We start from the raw sequence: 19,882 nt of genomic DNA on the forward strand, positions 1-19,882 counted from the left end.
TATATAGTGAATCAAATATTTTAAAAAATAATTTACTAATTCTTCAAAGTGATTTCCACTATTAATAACCCAACGAAAAAAATTGACCAAAAAATATATTTTCTCTGTACAAAAGATTATATAATATAAAGGATAAATTACATTATTACGAAGTTTTAATTCTTCAAACTCCCATAATCTATAACCCATAAACGCCCATTTAACTTAAGGCATCGAAAGATCTCCATAAATAATTTCACAAGATCAAGGGCAAGCAGTGTCGGGGTGTTTCGGGTTCAACAGGTGGAAGCACTCGAGAAAAAAATTGGGGTGAATGTCTTACTTGAGATGTTAGCGGTGATCGACGTATAACAACAGAGAGTTCATAACCAGTAGGTTAGGGTAGGGTGTTCAATCGATCGATTCGGTTAACCGACCGTATCGAACTATCCAAAATTCATTAACTAAAAATTTTCATCATTTAACCGTTAATCGAATCAAAATTTTTTCAAAAAATTTTAACCAAACTAAACAAACTTCGATTAATTCGATTGGTTAACTGAATAAAACCGAAATTTATAAAGAATATGTAAATAATATAAATAATACATTAACTATTTAATATTTTAGGTTAATTCAGTTAAAACGAAGTTTAAACACACCTAAGGCTAAGTAACATATACGTAAGATATATAATATATTAAAAATATAATATTTTGGTTAATTCGATTAATTTAATTAACTAATTTTGAACTGAATTAACCGACAATCGAAGTTTGAAAAATTCATAAACCATTAAAGGACCGAATCTAAAATTAATGGACTGATTAACCAATTTTTTTTTTATTTTATCGATTAATTTGGTTTTAACCGAAGTATGAACACCCCTAAATTAGGGGACATGGAGATGCAGACAGTAGCAACCACCACTCGTCAGTATAATCGTACTTGTTGAGTCTTTTGGTGGTATGAGAGCTTAACAAGAGAAGAAGAAGTGATTGAGGGAGAATTCGTCGATGAGTCATCGTTCGCTGGTGGGAGGGTAAGGTTGTTGAGGGTGAGGGTGGGTATGAGTTGTAATTTGGAGTTTAGGATTTGATATAGAGTTTAGGGGTTTAAGATTTTGGGCTAAATTTTAAGGGTATAATTTGAGGTTTTTTAAAATTTTTTTATTATTATAATCCTATGTGGCATTAAAGTACTAATAAAAATATGCCACATCATATGAAAACAACAATAAAATAATACATATTATCATATAGAGACCAAAACAAGAGCAATTCAAAAGTTAAGTGATTAAATTGATTTTTTTAAAATTCAATGACCATAATAGGAATGAGAAGATAGTTGAGTTATCAATGATATAGTTTACACTTATATAAATAAGGGTAAACTACACCAAATCCACTGAAGTTTATACAATGTATTATTTATACCATTAAACTTTTAATTATTTCAATTAAAGCACTGAATTTTCATTTTCAATTATACCAATGGGTTGTTAATTCGATAATGATACGATGGCGTGGATGATGATCATCGACATGGATGCCTCATCGATACCATGTCTAAAATGACATCGTTTTAATGAGGAGATTTGAGGGGGAAAAATGCATAAAGGGGATTTGAACTAAGGACCCTTTAAGGATAAAAGCCTAACACCTAATCACTAAATCAACTTAGAATCTTATTATAATTTTAACCAAAATATTATTTATGTTAAACTATATTTGAGATTAATTTGATCTATTTATTGATATATTTTTATAATATTTATAACGATACACGAGATACTATTAAACTTTAGGTAGTGTATCGTTTATACCACTGAACGTTTTATTTTTTCTAATTATAGCATTGAACTTTGATTTTAACTTCAATTATGCCCCTAGGCTATTAACTTTTAACGGCACGATGATGTGGAAAGTTCTTTTTGTCACTTTGATGATGTGGACAAAATGACGTCGTTTTGACGACAACTATTGATTCTCAAAACGACATTATTTAAGGCATTGAACTTTAAGAATGTATCGATTTGCCACAAAACATTTAAGCAAATATGTTTTCGACATTATACTTTTTCAATTGTCCCTGACAGCCAATCACCTCTCGTTACTAGTCATCTTTCCTAAAAAGGTCGATACCAAAATGTTCACTTTGCTTTCTTCTCTTAGAATTGATTTTTCACGAAATTTATTCAAATCGATGAAAATTCATTTAAAAGTTTGATGTTCTAATACTCTAATCTCTTTCGATGATTGTCTGATGAAGCTAGTTTTGAGGTATGTTGTTCGTCTTCTCAAAATAATGCTTCTCTTTATACAGAATTTTGAACAAATACCCCAAATTCCTCAAATCTAAGAACATTTAACCAGTTGATGAAAATTGTTTAAACTATTTAATAAAAGAGATCAAATTGATAGAATCATAGAGTAATTTAATAAATATTTTTGATTATTAATTTGGGGTCAGTACAAGACAATATCTGTTAAAAAATAACTCTCAACTATTTGATATTGAACGCTCATACCCCTAATATTCATAGTCTTCAAACCTGAAACCTCAAGGAATGATAATAATTCCTTTACCACTGAGGTCGATTCGTGCAAAATTTAACAAATAATGAATGGACTAAATTAATGAGTCAATGTATATAATAAGTTGAACATGTGTAGTTTAATGACGAGTAAACCACAAAGTAATAAAATAATAATAAATAAAAACAAGAACATATTATGTGGTAAACGTTATAAAATTAGAATAAAAGAGAAATTTATTATAATAATGAAATAATAAAAGAAATTCATTTATTTTAATTTTAATTTTTATTTTATTAGGGTAAACTACACCACATACCACAAAACTTTGTCTTTTGACTTGTTTATACCACTGAACTTTCAATTTTGTCAATTATAACACTAAAATTTAGTTTTACATTCAATTATGTTACTCTGCCGTTAAGTCACTAACTGGAGGATGACATGGCTAACGGTTGCTAACATGGCATGTAACACCAAAACGATGTCGTGTTGGTACGATTGTCCTCATGCCTAAAACAATGTCGTTTTAGAAATTAAACTTAGGGGTGTATCAATTATGTCACTGAACTTTTAAATAGTTTTCTTTTTTACCATTGCATTTTTCGACCACCGCTGACAACCAATCACCGATCATCTTTCGTAGCAAAATCGGTACCAAAATGTTCACATTTGAATCCTCATTCTTCTCATATGATTGGTTCTCCATTAACCCACTCAAAATTGACGAAATTAAACACAAAAAATCTACCATTTTTTAAATGTTTGGATACTTTATTAGATTTACGAGCTTTGAGGTGTTTGTTAAAAAATCTGAATGGTAAAAAGCATTATTTCGTGAAGACGAACAACATACCTCAAAGCTAGCTTCATCGATCGATCATTGAAAGGGATCGAAGTATTAATACATTGAACTTTTAAATGGATTTTCGTCGATTTTGAGTGTGTTTCATAGAAAAACAATCCTAGGAGAAAAAAGAGGAGCGAAATAAGAATGTTTTAGTACTGGTATTGCCGTGACATATGACCAATGTACAGCGGTGCTTGGATGCCGGTGGTGCCCAAAAACTGTAGTGGTAAAAAAGAAAATTGTTTAGAAGTTTAGTAGCAAAATCTATACACCCAAAAGTTTAGTGTCTAATACGACATCGTTTTAAGCATCTGAATAGTCCCACCAAAAGTTCAGCGTTCGTTAGTGACTTAATTGCGGAGCGGCATAATTGAATGTAAAACTAAAGTTCAATGCTATAATTGGCAAAATTGAAAATTCAGTTGTATAAACAATCAACTGGCAATGTTTAGTGGTATCGGATGTAGTTTACCCATTTTATTATTTCGTCAATCCAATCGTTTTATGACCTTTTCAGACTGAATCAAATGCAATTCGGATTATAAATTTTACTTTGTCGAATTAAATTTCTTTACATTATTTTCTTTTCTTGTAATCAGCACTTTTGCTGTACTATTTGACAGAAACAATTTTTGATAGAAGAATGAACATCTTAGTAATCGGTAAAGGTCGGCAATGCACAAAACTTCGTTTCCATAGGCGATCATAACAAAGCTCAAGTGCTTCAAAAATTAACGAATCTCATGGAGTTTATTCCAACACTCAAAAACCTTATATGAACTACCTTTCCAAAGCAAGCTCCACAAAATTCAACAATGGCAGCCCAAACTTCATATTTTCCATGCATTTTGCTCATCAGTTTCACTCTTTCCATGCTCATCTGCTGCTGCCATGCTACTTCCTCTGATCATCGACAGGCAACCAAACTTTCTTTCTTTAGAATTACTTCACACACACACACATATATATATATATACATATATATTAAGGAATGATATTTTGTAATGTTGATGCAGGTTTACATTGTTTACATGGGGAACCTTCCCAAGGGTAAGGTTTCAACTTCAAGCCTTTACACCACCATGCTTCGAGAAGTTGTTTCCAGGTTCATATCATTTACTTGTTCCACGCTCAAATCCAATATTTGATCACAGTAGCTTTTAACCAAGATTTTCTAACACTTTTTTTTATGAATTTAATACTACAGTGGTGTCGAATCAGATGTTTTGCTCTACAGCTATCATCGGAGCTTCAATGGATTCGCTGCCAAATTGACCAAAGATGAGGCTGATAAACTGAGAGGTATCTCAATATAATTTCTTAACCAAATTATTGCTTTAGAACTCCACTGTTTTCTTCATTTTGGCTGTAACTTTGGGTTTAATTTTTTTTCCAGAAAAAGATGGGGTGGTTTCAGTTTTTCTTAGCCAAAAGATGCAACTCCACACGACAAGGTCATGGGACTTTATGGGATTCAGCAAAAAAGTTCTAAGATCAGCCATTGAGAGTGATATCATTGTTGGAATGCTTGACACCGGGATTTGGCCCGAGTCTCAAAGCTTTAACGATACCGGATTTGGTCCGATTCCAAAGAAATGGAAAGGCACCTGCCAAAGCTCGGACAATTTCACCTGCAACAAGTAAAACACATTCAACCAGAACCTTTACTTACTGAAATATTGACCTTAACAATGTTTGAATCTCTTTTCAGAAAAATCATTGGAGCGAAATACTATAAAGCCGATGGAGATTACGATCCAGATTATGATATTCAATCCCCGAGAGACTCCGAAGGTCATGGGAGTCACACTTCATCAACTGCTGCTGGTGCCTTTGTTAGCAAGGCAAGTTTATACGGTCTAGCCAAAGGGACAGCTCGTGGTGGGGTGCCGTCAGCTCGCATTGCAGTTTACAAGATTTGCTAGTCCCTTGGTTGCTCTTACGAAGACATTCTTGCAGCGTTCGATGATGCGATAGCAGATGGTGTCGACATAATCTCGCTTTCGGTTGGGAGTTCTTCAGCATCCGATTATTTCGACGATCCGATTGCTATCGGAACTTTCCATTCGATGAAAAATGGAATATTGACATCGAATTCTGCCGGTAATAGTGGTCCTGTTCTCTCATCGATTTCGAACCTTTCACCTTGGTCTTTATCAGTAGCTGCTAGTACCATTGATAGAAAGTTTGTCACTAATGTCAAGCTTGGAAATGGCGAGATATACGAGGTAAGAGGGTAATTCTAATCACATTCTATGTAATTTCAGCCTTTTATTCTCGATACTTACAGCCTTTTATTCTCGATACTTACAGCCTTAAATATTATAGGGAACCTCAATAAACACATTCGACCTAGACGGAAAAATGTACCCTTTCATCGCGGGTGCAGCTGCACCAAACACCTCACAAGGTTATACATCAGAGGATTCCAGGTATATCTAATAATTTCGAAACTTTATGCTGCAAATTAACTCTGAATCTTATTCTAATGCCTTTGAAATGCAGGTATTGTGATTTGGAAACATTGGACAAAACCTTAGTTGAAGGTAAAATTCTTTTCTGCGATTATGACAGCCAGGCATACGGTCCGGTCGATGCTGGTGCCGTTGGTGCAGTGTTTCAGAATAGCAAACGCAAAGATTATGTTTTCCCTTATGGTTTACCTCTTTCGAACTTGAACTTGGATGACGGAAGGAATGTTTTTAACTACGTGAACACAACAGAGTATGTATAAACATAATATGTTCAATGGAAGTTAATGTAACATGGTTAATCATTAATTTTTGTTTGGAATAGAAATCCAACCGCAACGATATTCAAGACTCAGGTGGAAGATAACCAGTTCGCCCCGTTCGTTGTTTCGTTTTCGTCAAGAGGGCCTAACCCTGTTACAGCAGACATCCTCAAGGTAAATTAAATGACAATTACACCAGTCAATTCTTGGTACTAATCTTTTTTTTTTCAATGCAGCCTGATCTTGCAGCACCGGGTGTTGACATTTTAGCCGCATGGTCCGAAATCCCCACTTTGACAGACACCGATGGTGATACAAGAATTGTTCCATACAACATTGTTTCAGGCACATCCATGGCATGTCCCCATGCAACTGGTGCAGCCACTTATGTTAAATCATTTCATCCAACATGGTCCCCTGCTGCCATTAAATCTGCTCTAATGACAACAGGTAATCCTAGTAGCATTGTTTTTCCTCGCAACATTAAGAGTTGCATCATCCAAATCGGTCTAAATTCCCACTTTTTTTTGTAGCTTTTCCAATGAGTTCCGAGAACAACCTCGAAGCCGAGTTTGCATACGGTGCAGGCCATATAAACCCCGCAGTAGCAGTCCGACCCGGATTGATATATGATGCAGGGGAGATTGATTTTGTTAATTTCTTGTGTGGACAAGGATACAACCCGAAACAACTCGCGCTCCTCACCGCAAGTAACAGCACATGTTCCGAAGAAACCAAAGTACCAGTGTGGGATCTAAACTACCCTTCTTTCGCATTATCCACAACTCCCGGAAATTCGGTCACTCGAGTCTTTCATCGAACGGTGACGAACGTTGGATCGGCTGTGTCGACTTACAAGGCGGTCGTTAAGGCTCCGTCGGGGCTCGTTATCCAGGTTCAACCGAGTGTAATTTCTTTCAAATCACTTGGTCAAAAGCAATCCTATACAGTGACTGTTGGAGCTGAAGTTGGTAACTCTATGATCTCCGGTGCTTTGATTTGGGACGATGGAGTTCATCAAGTGAGGAGCCCCATTGTTGCTTATGCTTCCTTACTCGAATGAATTAATTCCAAGGGAAACAAATATTGTTTCCTTTGATGTTTTAGGCTTCAATCTTAAATTATAATAAATTGAAATGAAAATGTACTCATATATATGAGATCCAAAATAAATTAAATATGAGCTTTGAGGTGATTCTGAAATGGCTAAGTTTGTTAAAAAAAACGTATTTATCCCTTTTCATATTCTATATAGTATCACAAAGGGTAAACTACATAAATGAGTCGTTCATATTTGAGTAAATATGTAACATCCTGAAATTCAGGGTCAGTGACTAAATTGCAAGTTTTGAAAACTATGTGCTTGATTTCGAAATAAGTTAAAAGTTCATGGATTTAATTGAAGATATTTGATGTTGGATTTAATAGTAAAGTTGAAAAGTAACAAGGGTATTATGGTCTTTTTTAAAAGAAGATTTTTATTCTCTCCTTTTAAGGAATATAAAAACGTGGGAAATGAGGAAAATCTATCTAGAGTCTTCTTCTTCGGCTTCTTCTTCTCCTTGTAAGTCTCAGTTAAAGGTGAGTTTAATTTCAACTGTTTAATTCTTGGATTTATAAGTTGATTTTGATTCTTTGAGTATTATATAAGCTTAAGGAAAGCTTATATAAGCTTTAAACATCAATAATAAAGAATTAAAAAGCAAATTATATGAGGGTGTAGAAATGAACTTTTGTTATAGAAAGGTTTTTGAAGTTCTAAAGATAGATTTGACTTGTCAAAGGGTTAATTAAGAAGTTAGAGGTGATAAAATTGAATTTAGAACACATGAAAAATTTGATAAAATTCTTTGATTCAAGAATTATGGTGAATTATGAGATATGGTGAAGTGTTATAGTATTATAAGAAGGTTTAAATATGTCTAAATAAGTTTTAAGGTATAAGGAAGGATTAATAAGTAGAATTTGGGGTCAAAACAATACATGTTCGTGCTTAAAAATGTAATTCTGGGTAGTGTGCATCGATGCATCTTCAATGTGTATCGATGCACTCTCAAATAAATGAACATCGAATGCAATTAGTGCATCGATGCATAAGGAGTGCATCGATGCACCCCCTTAAAATGAAAACATCGAAGGTGATTTGTGTATCGATGCATGGGTAGTGCATCGATGCACATGTTAAAGAATGCATCGATGCACTGTAGAATGTATCGATGCACTTCAAAGGGGAAATAGAAATAGACATTTCTTTTGGTCTAAAAATGATAGATTAGAGTATATCAATTGGATATTAATAGGTATCAATGTTTGATTATATAGATATCGAACATGAACAAGTTCCGGAATGATTATCAAGTTAAGATTTGATCGAAAGAGAGGAAATCATAAGTGGATTGGAATGTAGTGAGGCCAAGGTGAGTACATTTTATTTTTATAAGATTATATGGAAATTGGACTTGTGATAAGTTTATTTTCTATAGTAATAGCTCATTAGGTCTTGATCATAAGTATGTTAACAACATGAAGTGTATGTATGTTTGATTATATGAATTGATATGTTTTTGTATGTGCTATGTGGTTTACGTAAAAACACTATTAAGTGTTAATGAGAGAATATAAAATAAGTTATGAAATTATAGGAATATAGAAGATAAGTCAAGTGATATATGGAATTGGAAATAGATGTCTATGAAGAGTTATAGGAGAACAAATATAAGTCATATGATAATGAAATATAAGACTATGTGAATACATGGTTATGAGATAAAATATGTAATAAATAGGAAAATATGATGAAAGTGAGTTCATGAGAAGTGATAGGAACTAGGTAAACATGTGTAACAACATATGCTTAATAGAAACATGAGTTGGACAAGTACATAGTGGTATGATCCATTATGAGAATTAGTATAATAGAGCTTTTTGATTTAATGAGAGTTAAGGGAACTAAATAGATTGAATAGAATGAAATGGGAATAGTACATCAATTAGGAAACTTGAATATAAAAAGGATGATACGAATATATAAGATAAGTTATATGCTAAAGATTTATGGAGCTATATGAAAAGGTTATAAGGAATATATGAAATTGAATTAAGTAAATAGATTAAACTAATATATAAATAAAATACTATTAAACGATATATGTTTAGAAATACGACATAGTTTATGTAATCTAAGGGAATACAAAGAAATGAAGCATAAGGTAGATGATATGACATAAGTTATTATATACATATATGATATATGTTATCAAGTAATATGAAAGGACTCTGAAAATTTATATAAGCTACTTGGAAGTGTTCTAGGTGTTTCTATGTACTATATGAAGTATATATGCTTATATGTGAACAAGATATGATATTTAGGTTTACATGAACATCTAAGAAATGATCTACGTGATTATATGCAATTTGGATTATGTTATATGCCATGGATCTATGTGACTAAATGAGAAAGAATAGAAGCTATGTGATATGCTATGAGAAATAATCCATGTGAATACATGAGCTTATGTGAATTGGTAATGTGAATGTATATGTGAAAATAAGTAATAGCTACGGCTTGAGATATGAATAGGAACATGAGCTATGTAAAATAAGTTAAGTAATTACATGTGCAAATGGAAATGTTATGTGAAAAGCTAAGTGGCTATGTGAAGATGTGTAATGGTATAAAAGATAATGCCCATGTTATGTGATATGAGAGCTAGGGGTATAGTTGGCATGCCAAGAGTCGAGGGATTATCAGTGGTCCTTCGGGACAAACAGTGATCCTTCGGGACATAGTGGTTCTTCGAAACAATCAGTGGTCCTTCGGGACAAATATTCAGTGCCCCTTGAGGGAATTATACGAGCTGTGGTGACAGCATAGTGCACAACCTCTATGTACTCGCATATCTTTAGTTCTCACATGTGTACATGGGCTAATAAAGAGATGATATCAATGAACTTGATATGATGATGTGTTTGTTTCCTTGTGAAATGTTATGTGTGATATATGATTGTACAAATGGTAATTATAAGATCATATGATAAAAGGAATCTATGATAGTGATAAAAATGAAGATGATGATATAGTTGCTTGATTGTATATGCTATATGATATAAGTGAGTACCTGTTACGATATATGATATGAACATGAGAGATTATATGAATAAGAGAATAAGAGATATGAAGGATAATGATATATATATGTATGTATGTATGTATGTATGTATGTATGTATGTATGTATGTATGTAGTGTATTTGTTACATAAATAAGGATATGAGTGGTATGATATAATATTAGTAATTATTCATGCATGATTACAAGTTATAATTTACATTATATGTTTATTTGCCTCACTAAGTCATCGACTTAGCGTGTGAGTGTTTCACACGTAGGTTCTGAAAAGCGAGAGGAGAAGTGAAGAGGAGCAAGACAGGTCAAACTCTCCTTTCCACAGATCAGATTAGAATTGTAGTTAAGTGTAGATATTTGGTTGTATATAATGTGTGTTGGCATGTAACGAAATTGTGAATTACTAATGCTCTGATTGATTTTGTTTATTTTGGTCCAACTTGTGTGGATTAACATATTTTATTTTAATGAAAGTTTAAAATTTTCATGATTTTCTTTAAGAGTCAAAGTTTGAAAAGTCAATGTGACATCTCGGATCCAGATTGAATACGGGTTGGGGGTGTTACAAAATATGTGTTTTAGTCATTAATATTTGAAAAGTTTCATTATGATCATTAACGTATCGATTTATCATATTATAATATCTTAGTTGTTAACTAAGACAATGACATGACATTATCATGTGTCCAGAGTGATTTCGTGGTACATGCTATCTGTCCAAAGTGATGATGTGACACATGCTACATATCCAAAGTGATGGTGTGACATATGTCACATGTCCAAATTGATGACGTGAAATATATCATGTATCCAAAATGATTATGTGACACACATCATGTGCTCAAAGTGATGAAGTGGTATTATCACATGTACAAAGTGATGACGTGACATTGATACGTGTTCAAAGTGATGACATGGAATATGTCATGTCATTTGGATAGATAAGTTATGCCATGTCAGCAATAAGTGTTGACCTTTGGTCAACTAATGCTTTTCATTCGATCATAGGATATTTTGTCACAAAATGAAATGTTGAGGATAAAATTAAAAGAATAGAGATTAAAATGACTATTTTATCAGACGTTAAGGATGAATTTTAACATTATGCCTACAATTATATAAATACCATTTCAAATAAGCCAAATATATGTGTCGAATTGAAATGCCTTCACAATGTTTCTTGTAATCAACAATTATATCCTGGTAAGTGATCGGTAAAAGCCGGCAATGCACAACTTTGTTTCCATAGGCGAGCTTAGCAAAGCTCAAATGCTTCACATGGACCTCGTTCCAACACTGGGGAGTCCCTATATAATCTCCCCTTACAAGGACTTATCAAAATCAAGCTCCAAAAAACTCAACAATGGCAGCCCAAACTTCATCTTTTTCAAGCATTTTGCTCTTCAGTTTCATTCTTTCCATGCTCATCTGCTGCTGCCATGCTGCTTCCTCTAATAATCGACAGGCAGCCAAACCTTATCTCTTTATAATTAATTTATATATACATATATGTTTATATATATGAAGAAATGATATATTGTAATGTTGAAGCAGGTTTACATTGTTTACATGGGGAACCTTCCCAAGGGTAAGGTTTCAACTTCAAGCCTTCACAACACCATGCTGGAAGAAGTTGTTCCCAGGTTCTTCTACATATTGATTACATAGTAGAGGGATCAAAACCAATATTTGACCATAACATTTCACCAAGACTTTCTAACACTTTTTATGAATTGAATCCAACAGTAGTGTTGGATCAGATGTTTTGCTCTACAGCTACCATAGGAGCTTCAATGGATTTGCTGCCAAATTGACCAAAGATGAGGCAAATAAACTGAGAGGTATTTCAATATAGTTCCTTAACAAAAGTATCATTTTAAAACTCCTATGTCTCCTTCATTTTGTTAGTAACTTCGAGTTTAATCATATTTTTCCAGAAAAAGATGGGGTGGTTTCTGTTTTCCTTAGCCAAAAGAAGCAACTCCACACGACAAGGTCATGGGACTTTATGGGATTGAACAAAAAAGTTTTAAGATCATTCATTGAGAGTGATATCATTGTTGGAATGCTTGACACTGGGATTTGGCCCGAGTCTCAAAGCTTTAACGATACTGGATTAGGTCCGATTCCGAATAAGTGGAAAGGCACATGCCAAAGCTCGGCCAATTTCACCTGCAACAAGTAAAACACATTCAACCAGAACCTTTACTTACTGAAATATTGGACTTAGCAAATAACAATGTTTGAATCTCTTTTCAGAAAAATCATTGGAGCAAAATATTATCGTGCCGATGGAGATTCCAATCCGAATTATGATTTTCGATCCCCGAGAGACTCCGAAGGTCATGGGACTCATACTTCATCAACAGCTGCAGGTGGCTTTGTTAACAAGGCAAGTTTATACGGTCTAGCAAAAGGGACGGCTCGTGGTGGGGTGCCATCAGCTCGCATTGCGGTTTACAAGATTTGTTGGTCCGATGGTTGCTCTGACGTAGACATTCTTGCTGCATTCGATGATGCAATAGCCGATGGTGTTGACATAATCTCGCTTTCTGTTGGGAGTATTTTCTCGTCTGATTATTTTGATGATCCGATTGCTATAGGAGCTTTCCATTCGATGAAAAATGGTATATTGACATCAAATTCTGCCGGAAATAGCGGTCCTCGTCTTGCAACTATTACAAACTTTTCACCTTGGTCTTTATCTGTCGCTGCTAGTACCATTGATAGAAAGTTTATCACTAGAGTGAAGCTCGGCAATGGTGAAATCTACGAGGTAAGCAGGTTCATATCTGTTAAGCAAATCCTTGTATAGTTGTGTTTGATACTCATATCCGATCTTGCACCCTTCATTTTTCTAGGGAACGTCCATAAATACATTCGACCTCGACGGAAAAATGTACCCTTTCATTGCTGGTGCTGCTGCTACAAACACCTCACAAGGTTATACATCCGAGGATTCAAGGTATTGTGATCCGGAAACATTGAACAAAACCTTAGTGGAAGGCAAAATTGTTTTCTGCGACTATGACAGCAATGGTGAGGGTCCGGTCGAAGCCGGCGCTGTCGGTGCAGTGTTCCAGAGTGGTGACTTCAAAGATTTGGTGTTTGCTTACGGGTTACCTCTTTCGAATTTGAACTTGGATGATGGAAGACATGTTTTGAACTACGTGAACACAACAGAGTATTTATTCTATAACTTCATTACAAGAGATAATTATATATGATCCATGGAACTTGGTATTAGTATGTTTAAACATCATTAATTTTTGTTTAATAATTGTGTTTGGAATAGAAATCCGACAGCGACGATATTCAAGACTGAGGTAAAAGATAATCAGTTCGCCCCGTTCGTTGTTTCGTTTTCGTCAAGAGGGCCTAACCCTGTTACAGCAGACATCCTCAAGGTAATTTACATGACTCAATTACACCAGTCAATTCTTAGCACTAATCTTGTTTTTCCAATGCAGCCTGATCTTACAGCTCCCGGTGTCGACATCTTAGCCGCATGGTCGGAAGCTGCCTCCTTGACAGATACCGAAGATGATACGAGAATCGTTCCATACAACATTATTTCAGGCACATCCATGTCTTGCCCACATGCAACTGGTGCAGCCGCTTATGTTAAATCATTTCATCCAACATGGTCCCCTGCTGCCATTAAATCTGCTCTAATGACAACAGGTGATCTAGTAGTACTTTTTTTCCTTGTAACATCAAGAGTTGCATTATCTGAATCCGTCTAAATTCCCACTTTTGTGTAGCTTTTCCAATGAGTTCCGAGAACAACCTCGAAGCCGAGTTCGCATACGGTGCAGGCCATATAAACCCTGCACGAGCAGCCCGACCTGGATTGATATATGATGCAGGGGAGACTGATTTTGTTAATTTCTTATGCGGACAAGGATATAACTCTAAACAACTCGCGCTCATTACCGGAACTATCGCAATTTGTTCCGAAGAAACGAATGGAACAGTGTGGGATCTAAACTACCCTTCGTTTGCATTGTCCACAACTCCTGGAAATTCAGTCACTCGAGTCTTTTACCGGACGGTGACGAACGTTGGCTCGGCAGTGTCGACTTACAAGGCGGTCGTTAAGTCTCCCCCAGGGCTTGTTATCCAGGTTCAACCGAGTTTACTTTCTTTCAAATCACTTGGCCAAAAGCAATCCTTTACAGTGACCGCGAGAGCTGAAGTCGGTAACTCTATGATCTCCGGTGCTTTGATTTGGGACGATGGAGTTCATCAAGTGAGGAACCCTATTGTTGCTTATGCTTCCTTGGTCGAATGAATTATTAATTCATAGGGAATTAAAGTTATTAAGATTCAATGATGTTTTATCAGTATGTTGTGTTTGATGTTTTAGTTTCAACCTTACATGATAGTGAATTGAATTATGATGCAATTGTGCTCATGTAAGTGAGAAGGAATAAATTATATTATTAGGAAGGAAGGAATTGTTTCGAGTTGAATCTAAGATTGAGTGTGCAACTTTATTGCAATGGAACTCTTTGGTCACATGATCCCACAATAATTTAAAGTATTTTACTTCTCTTTTCTTTAAAGAATTTTCGAATATATATTATCTTAAATTATGTGCTCTAACTTAGAATTTAATCATATTATTGACAAGTTTTTAGTTTAAACTATTCATTAATTTAATTCAAATAATTATTTGTCTCAAACTTTGTTTCACTCTACTTGATTTTTAAAAATTAAATTTAGGATGAGAAAATACGACTCATCAATTCGACTAACTCAAATTATTTTCACGTGATTCGATCAAATATTCACTTCTAGTAGCTTATGCTATTAATCCTAACTTAACAAATTTATTTATTTATTTTTGTTTAAGAGTAAAATAAGCTCATGAACAAACCCAAAGACTAGTCTTGATGGTAAAGGGAATGTTGTTCTCCTAGGTAACTTGAGTTCAAGCAATTTTGTCGGCAGGTGTGTGAGAGTATATCTATATTTAAAATCGAATATAGATATTACCTTGAAATATTAGAATCATCAATATTATAATTGGAGAAATTGAAAGTTTAGTTGTATGAACAATACACGACCTGAAGTTCAGTGATATCTAGTGTAGTTCACCTTAAAAAGGATCAATGAACTTTTTCACACACAAAATTCAAGCCACTGTCAATCATCATTCACACGTAAACTACTACATCAATAAGGTCAACCATACTGTTGGCACGATATTAACAAAGACTAGTTCTAATATGCAAAGGATTTCATTGATGTAATTTTTATGTCTGAGAAATCAATTGAACATATTTTTTTATAGAGGGACTTGATTGATTTTTTTAGAAAAGTTTGAAGGCTTATTTAATGGTTAGATCTTTGAGGTTATGCTGATAACTTTCATGAAATTTGGAATGTCTTCGAAACATCAGCCCAACTGAATTCCCTAGGCAAGAGGAAAAATTATATGTTTCTGGCTAAGGAAGCTGCCAACCAGCTACATATTGGTTGTCATGATTTGGATTTTCCCTTTCCCAATTTTCCTAAGAACCAGACAGACAACTAGCATAAGTTTTTGGCGTTTTGAAAAAAATGCAAAAAACCAAACTCAACAATGGCAGCCCTTTCTTTTTCTTTTGCATGGCGTTCACTTCTCGGTTTCACTCTTTCCATGCTTATCTGCTGCTGCCGTGCTTTCTCTGATAACCGACAGGTTAACCAAATGAGCTGATACGATTTGATTTTATACATACATACATACATACATACATACATACATACATACATACATACATACATACATACATACATACATACATACATACATACATACATACATACATACATACATACATACATACATACATACATACATACATACATACATACATACATACATACATACATACATACATACATACATACATACATACATACATACATACATACATACATACATACATACATACATACATACATACATACATACATACATACATACATACATACATACATACATACATACATACATACATACATACATACATACATACATACATACATACATACATACATACATACATACATACATACACATACATACATACATACATACATACATACATACATACATACATACATACATACATACATACATACATACATACATACATACATACATACATACATACATACATACATACATACATACATACATACATACATACATACATACATACATACATACATACATACATACATACATACATACATACATACATACATACATACATACATACATACATACATACATACATACATACATACATACATACATACATACATACATACATACATACATACATACATACATACATACATACATACATACATACATACATACATACATACATACATACATACATACATACATACATACATACATACATACATACATACATACATACATACATACATACATACATACATACATACATACATACATACATACATACATACATACATACATACATACATACATACATACATACATACATACATACATACATACATACATGGGGAACCTTCCAAAGGGTGAGGTTTCAGTTGCAAGTCTGCACACCAGCATGCTTCACGAAGTTGTTCCCAGGTTCATCATTTACGTTAAATCCAATAATTTTACCATCCCTTTTCCAAGATTTTCTAACTCTATTTATGAATCGAATCCAATAGTAGTGTTGGATTAGATGTTTTGCTCTACAGCTACCACAGGAGCTTCAATGGATTTGCTGCAAAGTTAACCAAGGATGAGGCAGATACACTGAGAGGTTTTTGAACATAATTGCTTAATCAAATTATGAAGTTGTCTCCTACATTGTGTTGGTAACTTCGGGTTTAATCTTCTTTTTCCCAAGAAAAGATGGGGTGGTTTCAGTTTTCCTTGGCCAAAAGAAGCAGCTTCACACAACAAGGTCATGGGACTTTATGGGATTCAACAAAAAAGTTTTCAGATCATTCATTGAGAGTGATATCATTGTTGGAATGCTTGACACTGGGATTTGGCCCGAGTCTCGAAGCTTTAACGATACCGGATTCGGTCCGATTCCAAAGAAATGGAAAGGCACCTGCCAAAGCTCGGCCAATTTCACCTGCAACAAGTAAACCACATTCAGCCAGAGCCGTACTTACTGAAATATTGGCCTTAACGATGTTTGAAATTTGTATCTCTTTTTCAGAAAAATCATTGGAGCAAAATATTATCGAGCTAAAGGAGATTTTAGTCCATCCGATTTTCAGTCCCCGAGAGACTCCGAAGGTCACGGGACTCACACCTCATCGACAGTGGCAGGTGGCTTCGTTAGAAAGGCAAGTTTATACGGTCTTGCCAAAGGGACGGTTCGAGGAGGAGTCCCGTCGGCCCGCATTGCGGTTTACAAGATTTGTTGGTCCGATGGTTGCTATGACGAAGACATTCTTGCTGCGTTTGACGATGCGATAGCCGATGGTGTTGACATTATATCGCTTTCTGTTGGGAGTATTTTCTCGTCTGATTATTTTGATGATTCGATTGCTATTGGAGCATTCCATTCAATGAAATATGGAATCTTGACATCTAACTCTGCTGGCAATTTTGGTCCTACTCCTGTATCGATTTCGAACTTTTCACCTTGGTCTTTATCAGTGGCTGCTAGTACCATTGACAGAAAGTTTGTCACTAAAATGAAGCTCGGCAACGGAGAGATCTATGAGGTAAGGAGTACATTTATGTTAATCGTATTATATGTTACTACGACTCTTCATTTTAAACAGAAATCATGTCGGACACATATCTAAACGTACCCGAAACTCACCCGAATCCGAATGACTAGGGAACCTCTATAAACATATTTGATCTCAAGGGAAAAATGTACCCTTTCATCGCTGGTGGAGCTGCTCCCAACACTTCACAAGGTTATACATCTGAGGACTCCAGGTATATCTTTGTATTCCATGTTGCTTTATTTGACAATAATATCAAAATTTAACTCTTTTTCTACTACCATGAACATGTAGGTACTGCTTCCCGGAAACATTGAACAGAACCTTAGTTGAAGGAAAAATTGTTTTCTGCGACTATTACACTGACAGCACCTCTCCGATTGAAGCCGGTGCCATAGGTGCAGTGTTCCAGACCGGCGTATACGAAGATTATGCTTTCATTTATGGTTTACCTCTTTTGAAATTGAATTTGGATGATGGAAAAAAAGTTTTCGGCTACGTGAACGGGACAGAGTATTTATACTAACTTGATTACTGAACAGAACATGTATCGTAAAACTTAATTTAGTTCGGTTGACATTGTTAACGTTGTCTTGTGATTGTCATGTTTGAAATAGAAATCCGACAGCAACTATATTCAAGACTCAGGTGGAAGATAATCAGTTTGCCCCGTTTGTTGTTTCGTTTTCATCAAGAGGGCCTAATCCTGTTACAGCAGACCTCCTCAAGGTTGGATTTCATGTTCTCTTTCGAATCAAAACGAACAATAACTTGCAAGTTTGATACGGATATAATTGCCTTCCCTTCTTCGTACTAAACTCGATTTTTTCGATGCAGCCTGATCTTACAGCACCAGGAGTTGACATCTTAGCCGCATGGTCCGAAGCTGCCCCTATGACAGACACCGAAGATGATACGAGAATTGTTCCATACAACATTGTTTCAGGCACATCCATGTCATGTCCCCATGCAACTGGTGCAGCCGCTTATGTTAAATCATTTCATCCAACATGGTCCCCATCCGCCATTAAATCTGCTCTAATGACAACAGGTAAAATCTATTTTTTTACACATGATCGAGAGTTGCATTATCTGAATTAATCCATCTAAATTCTCGTCCTTTCGGTAGCTTTTCCGATGAGTTCCTTGAACAACATCGAAGCCGAGTTCGCATACGGTGCAGGCCATATTAACCCCGCACTAGCAACCCAACCTGGATTAATATACGATGCTGGAGAGATCGATTATGTTAAATTCTTGTGTGGACAAGGATATACCTCTAGACAACTCGAGCTCATAACAGGAACTAAAAGTAGTTGTTCCAAAGAGATGAACGGAACGGTGTGGGATCTAAACTACCCTTCCTTCACATTATCCACAACTCCCGGAAATTCAGTCACTAGAGTGTTTCATCGGACGGTGACAAACGTTGGTTCGGCTGTGTCGACTTACAAGGCGGTCGTTAAGTCTCCACTGGGGCTCGTTATCCAGATTCAACCAAGTGTACTTTCCTTTAAATCTATTGGCCAAAAGCTATCCTTTACGGTGACCGTTGGAGCTGAAGTCGGTAACTCTATGATCTCCGGGGCTTTGATTTGGGACGATGGAGTGCATCAAGTGAGGAGCCCCATTGTTGCTTATGCAAAAATTTACTAGGATAATCAAGGCCAAGGGAAACCAAAATAAATAAATAAATAAATTTTAATAATCTTTTTATTTATTTGAATGTATTTGATGTTTTCAACTTATATCCATGTAAGTGGAATCTTAAATAAAATAAATTTAAGCTTCGAGTTTGATATTTAAGATTTACTTTATTGTTCGAACATCTTTTCAATTCAATTTTTTTATATATAAAAAGGAAAATTATTTCAGAAACCATCAAACTTTTAATTTTGTTAAATTTAACACTAACATTTA

The 19,882-nt window shown here is 34.9% G+C and overlaps 2 protein-coding genes and 1 pseudogene across 2 annotated transcripts; all 3 read left to right on the forward strand.

The window, feature by feature from the left end:
- The first annotated feature begins 4,376 nt into the window (after positions 1-4,376).
- Positions 4,377-7,215, forward strand: LOC120213333 (annotated as a pseudogene).
- Positions 7,216-11,591: 4,376 nt separating this feature from the next.
- On the forward strand, positions 11,592-14,522 carry LOC120213442 (cucumisin-like). Its single transcript, XM_039211593.1, has 9 exons — positions 11,592-11,693; positions 11,783-11,871; positions 11,975-12,069; positions 12,166-12,409; positions 12,488-13,004; positions 13,090-13,412; positions 13,524-13,635; positions 13,699-13,912; positions 13,993-14,522. Exons 1-9 carry the CDS (start codon positions 11,592-11,594, stop codon positions 14,520-14,522), a joined length of 2,226 nt encoding a protein of 741 aa, XP_039067524.1.
- Positions 14,523-17,060: 2,538 nt separating this feature from the next.
- On the forward strand, positions 17,061-19,671 carry LOC120213443 (cucumisin-like). The gene is made up of 8 exons (XM_039211594.1): positions 17,061-17,065; positions 17,119-17,361; positions 17,440-17,953; positions 18,073-18,176; positions 18,257-18,475; positions 18,580-18,691; positions 18,800-19,013; positions 19,092-19,671. Exons 1-8 carry the CDS (start codon positions 17,061-17,063, stop codon positions 19,616-19,618), a joined length of 1,938 nt encoding a protein of 645 aa, XP_039067525.1. The 3' UTR covers positions 19,619-19,671.
- Positions 19,672-19,882: the final 211 nt, after the last annotated feature.

This window comes from Hibiscus syriacus, unplaced genomic scaffold (genome assembly GCF_006381635.1).
Source record: "Hibiscus syriacus cultivar Baekdansim isolate YM2019G1 unplaced genomic scaffold, ASM638163v2 tig00110020_pilon, whole genome shotgun sequence".
Taxonomy (NCBI): Eukaryota; Viridiplantae; Streptophyta; class Magnoliopsida; order Malvales; family Malvaceae; genus Hibiscus; species Hibiscus syriacus.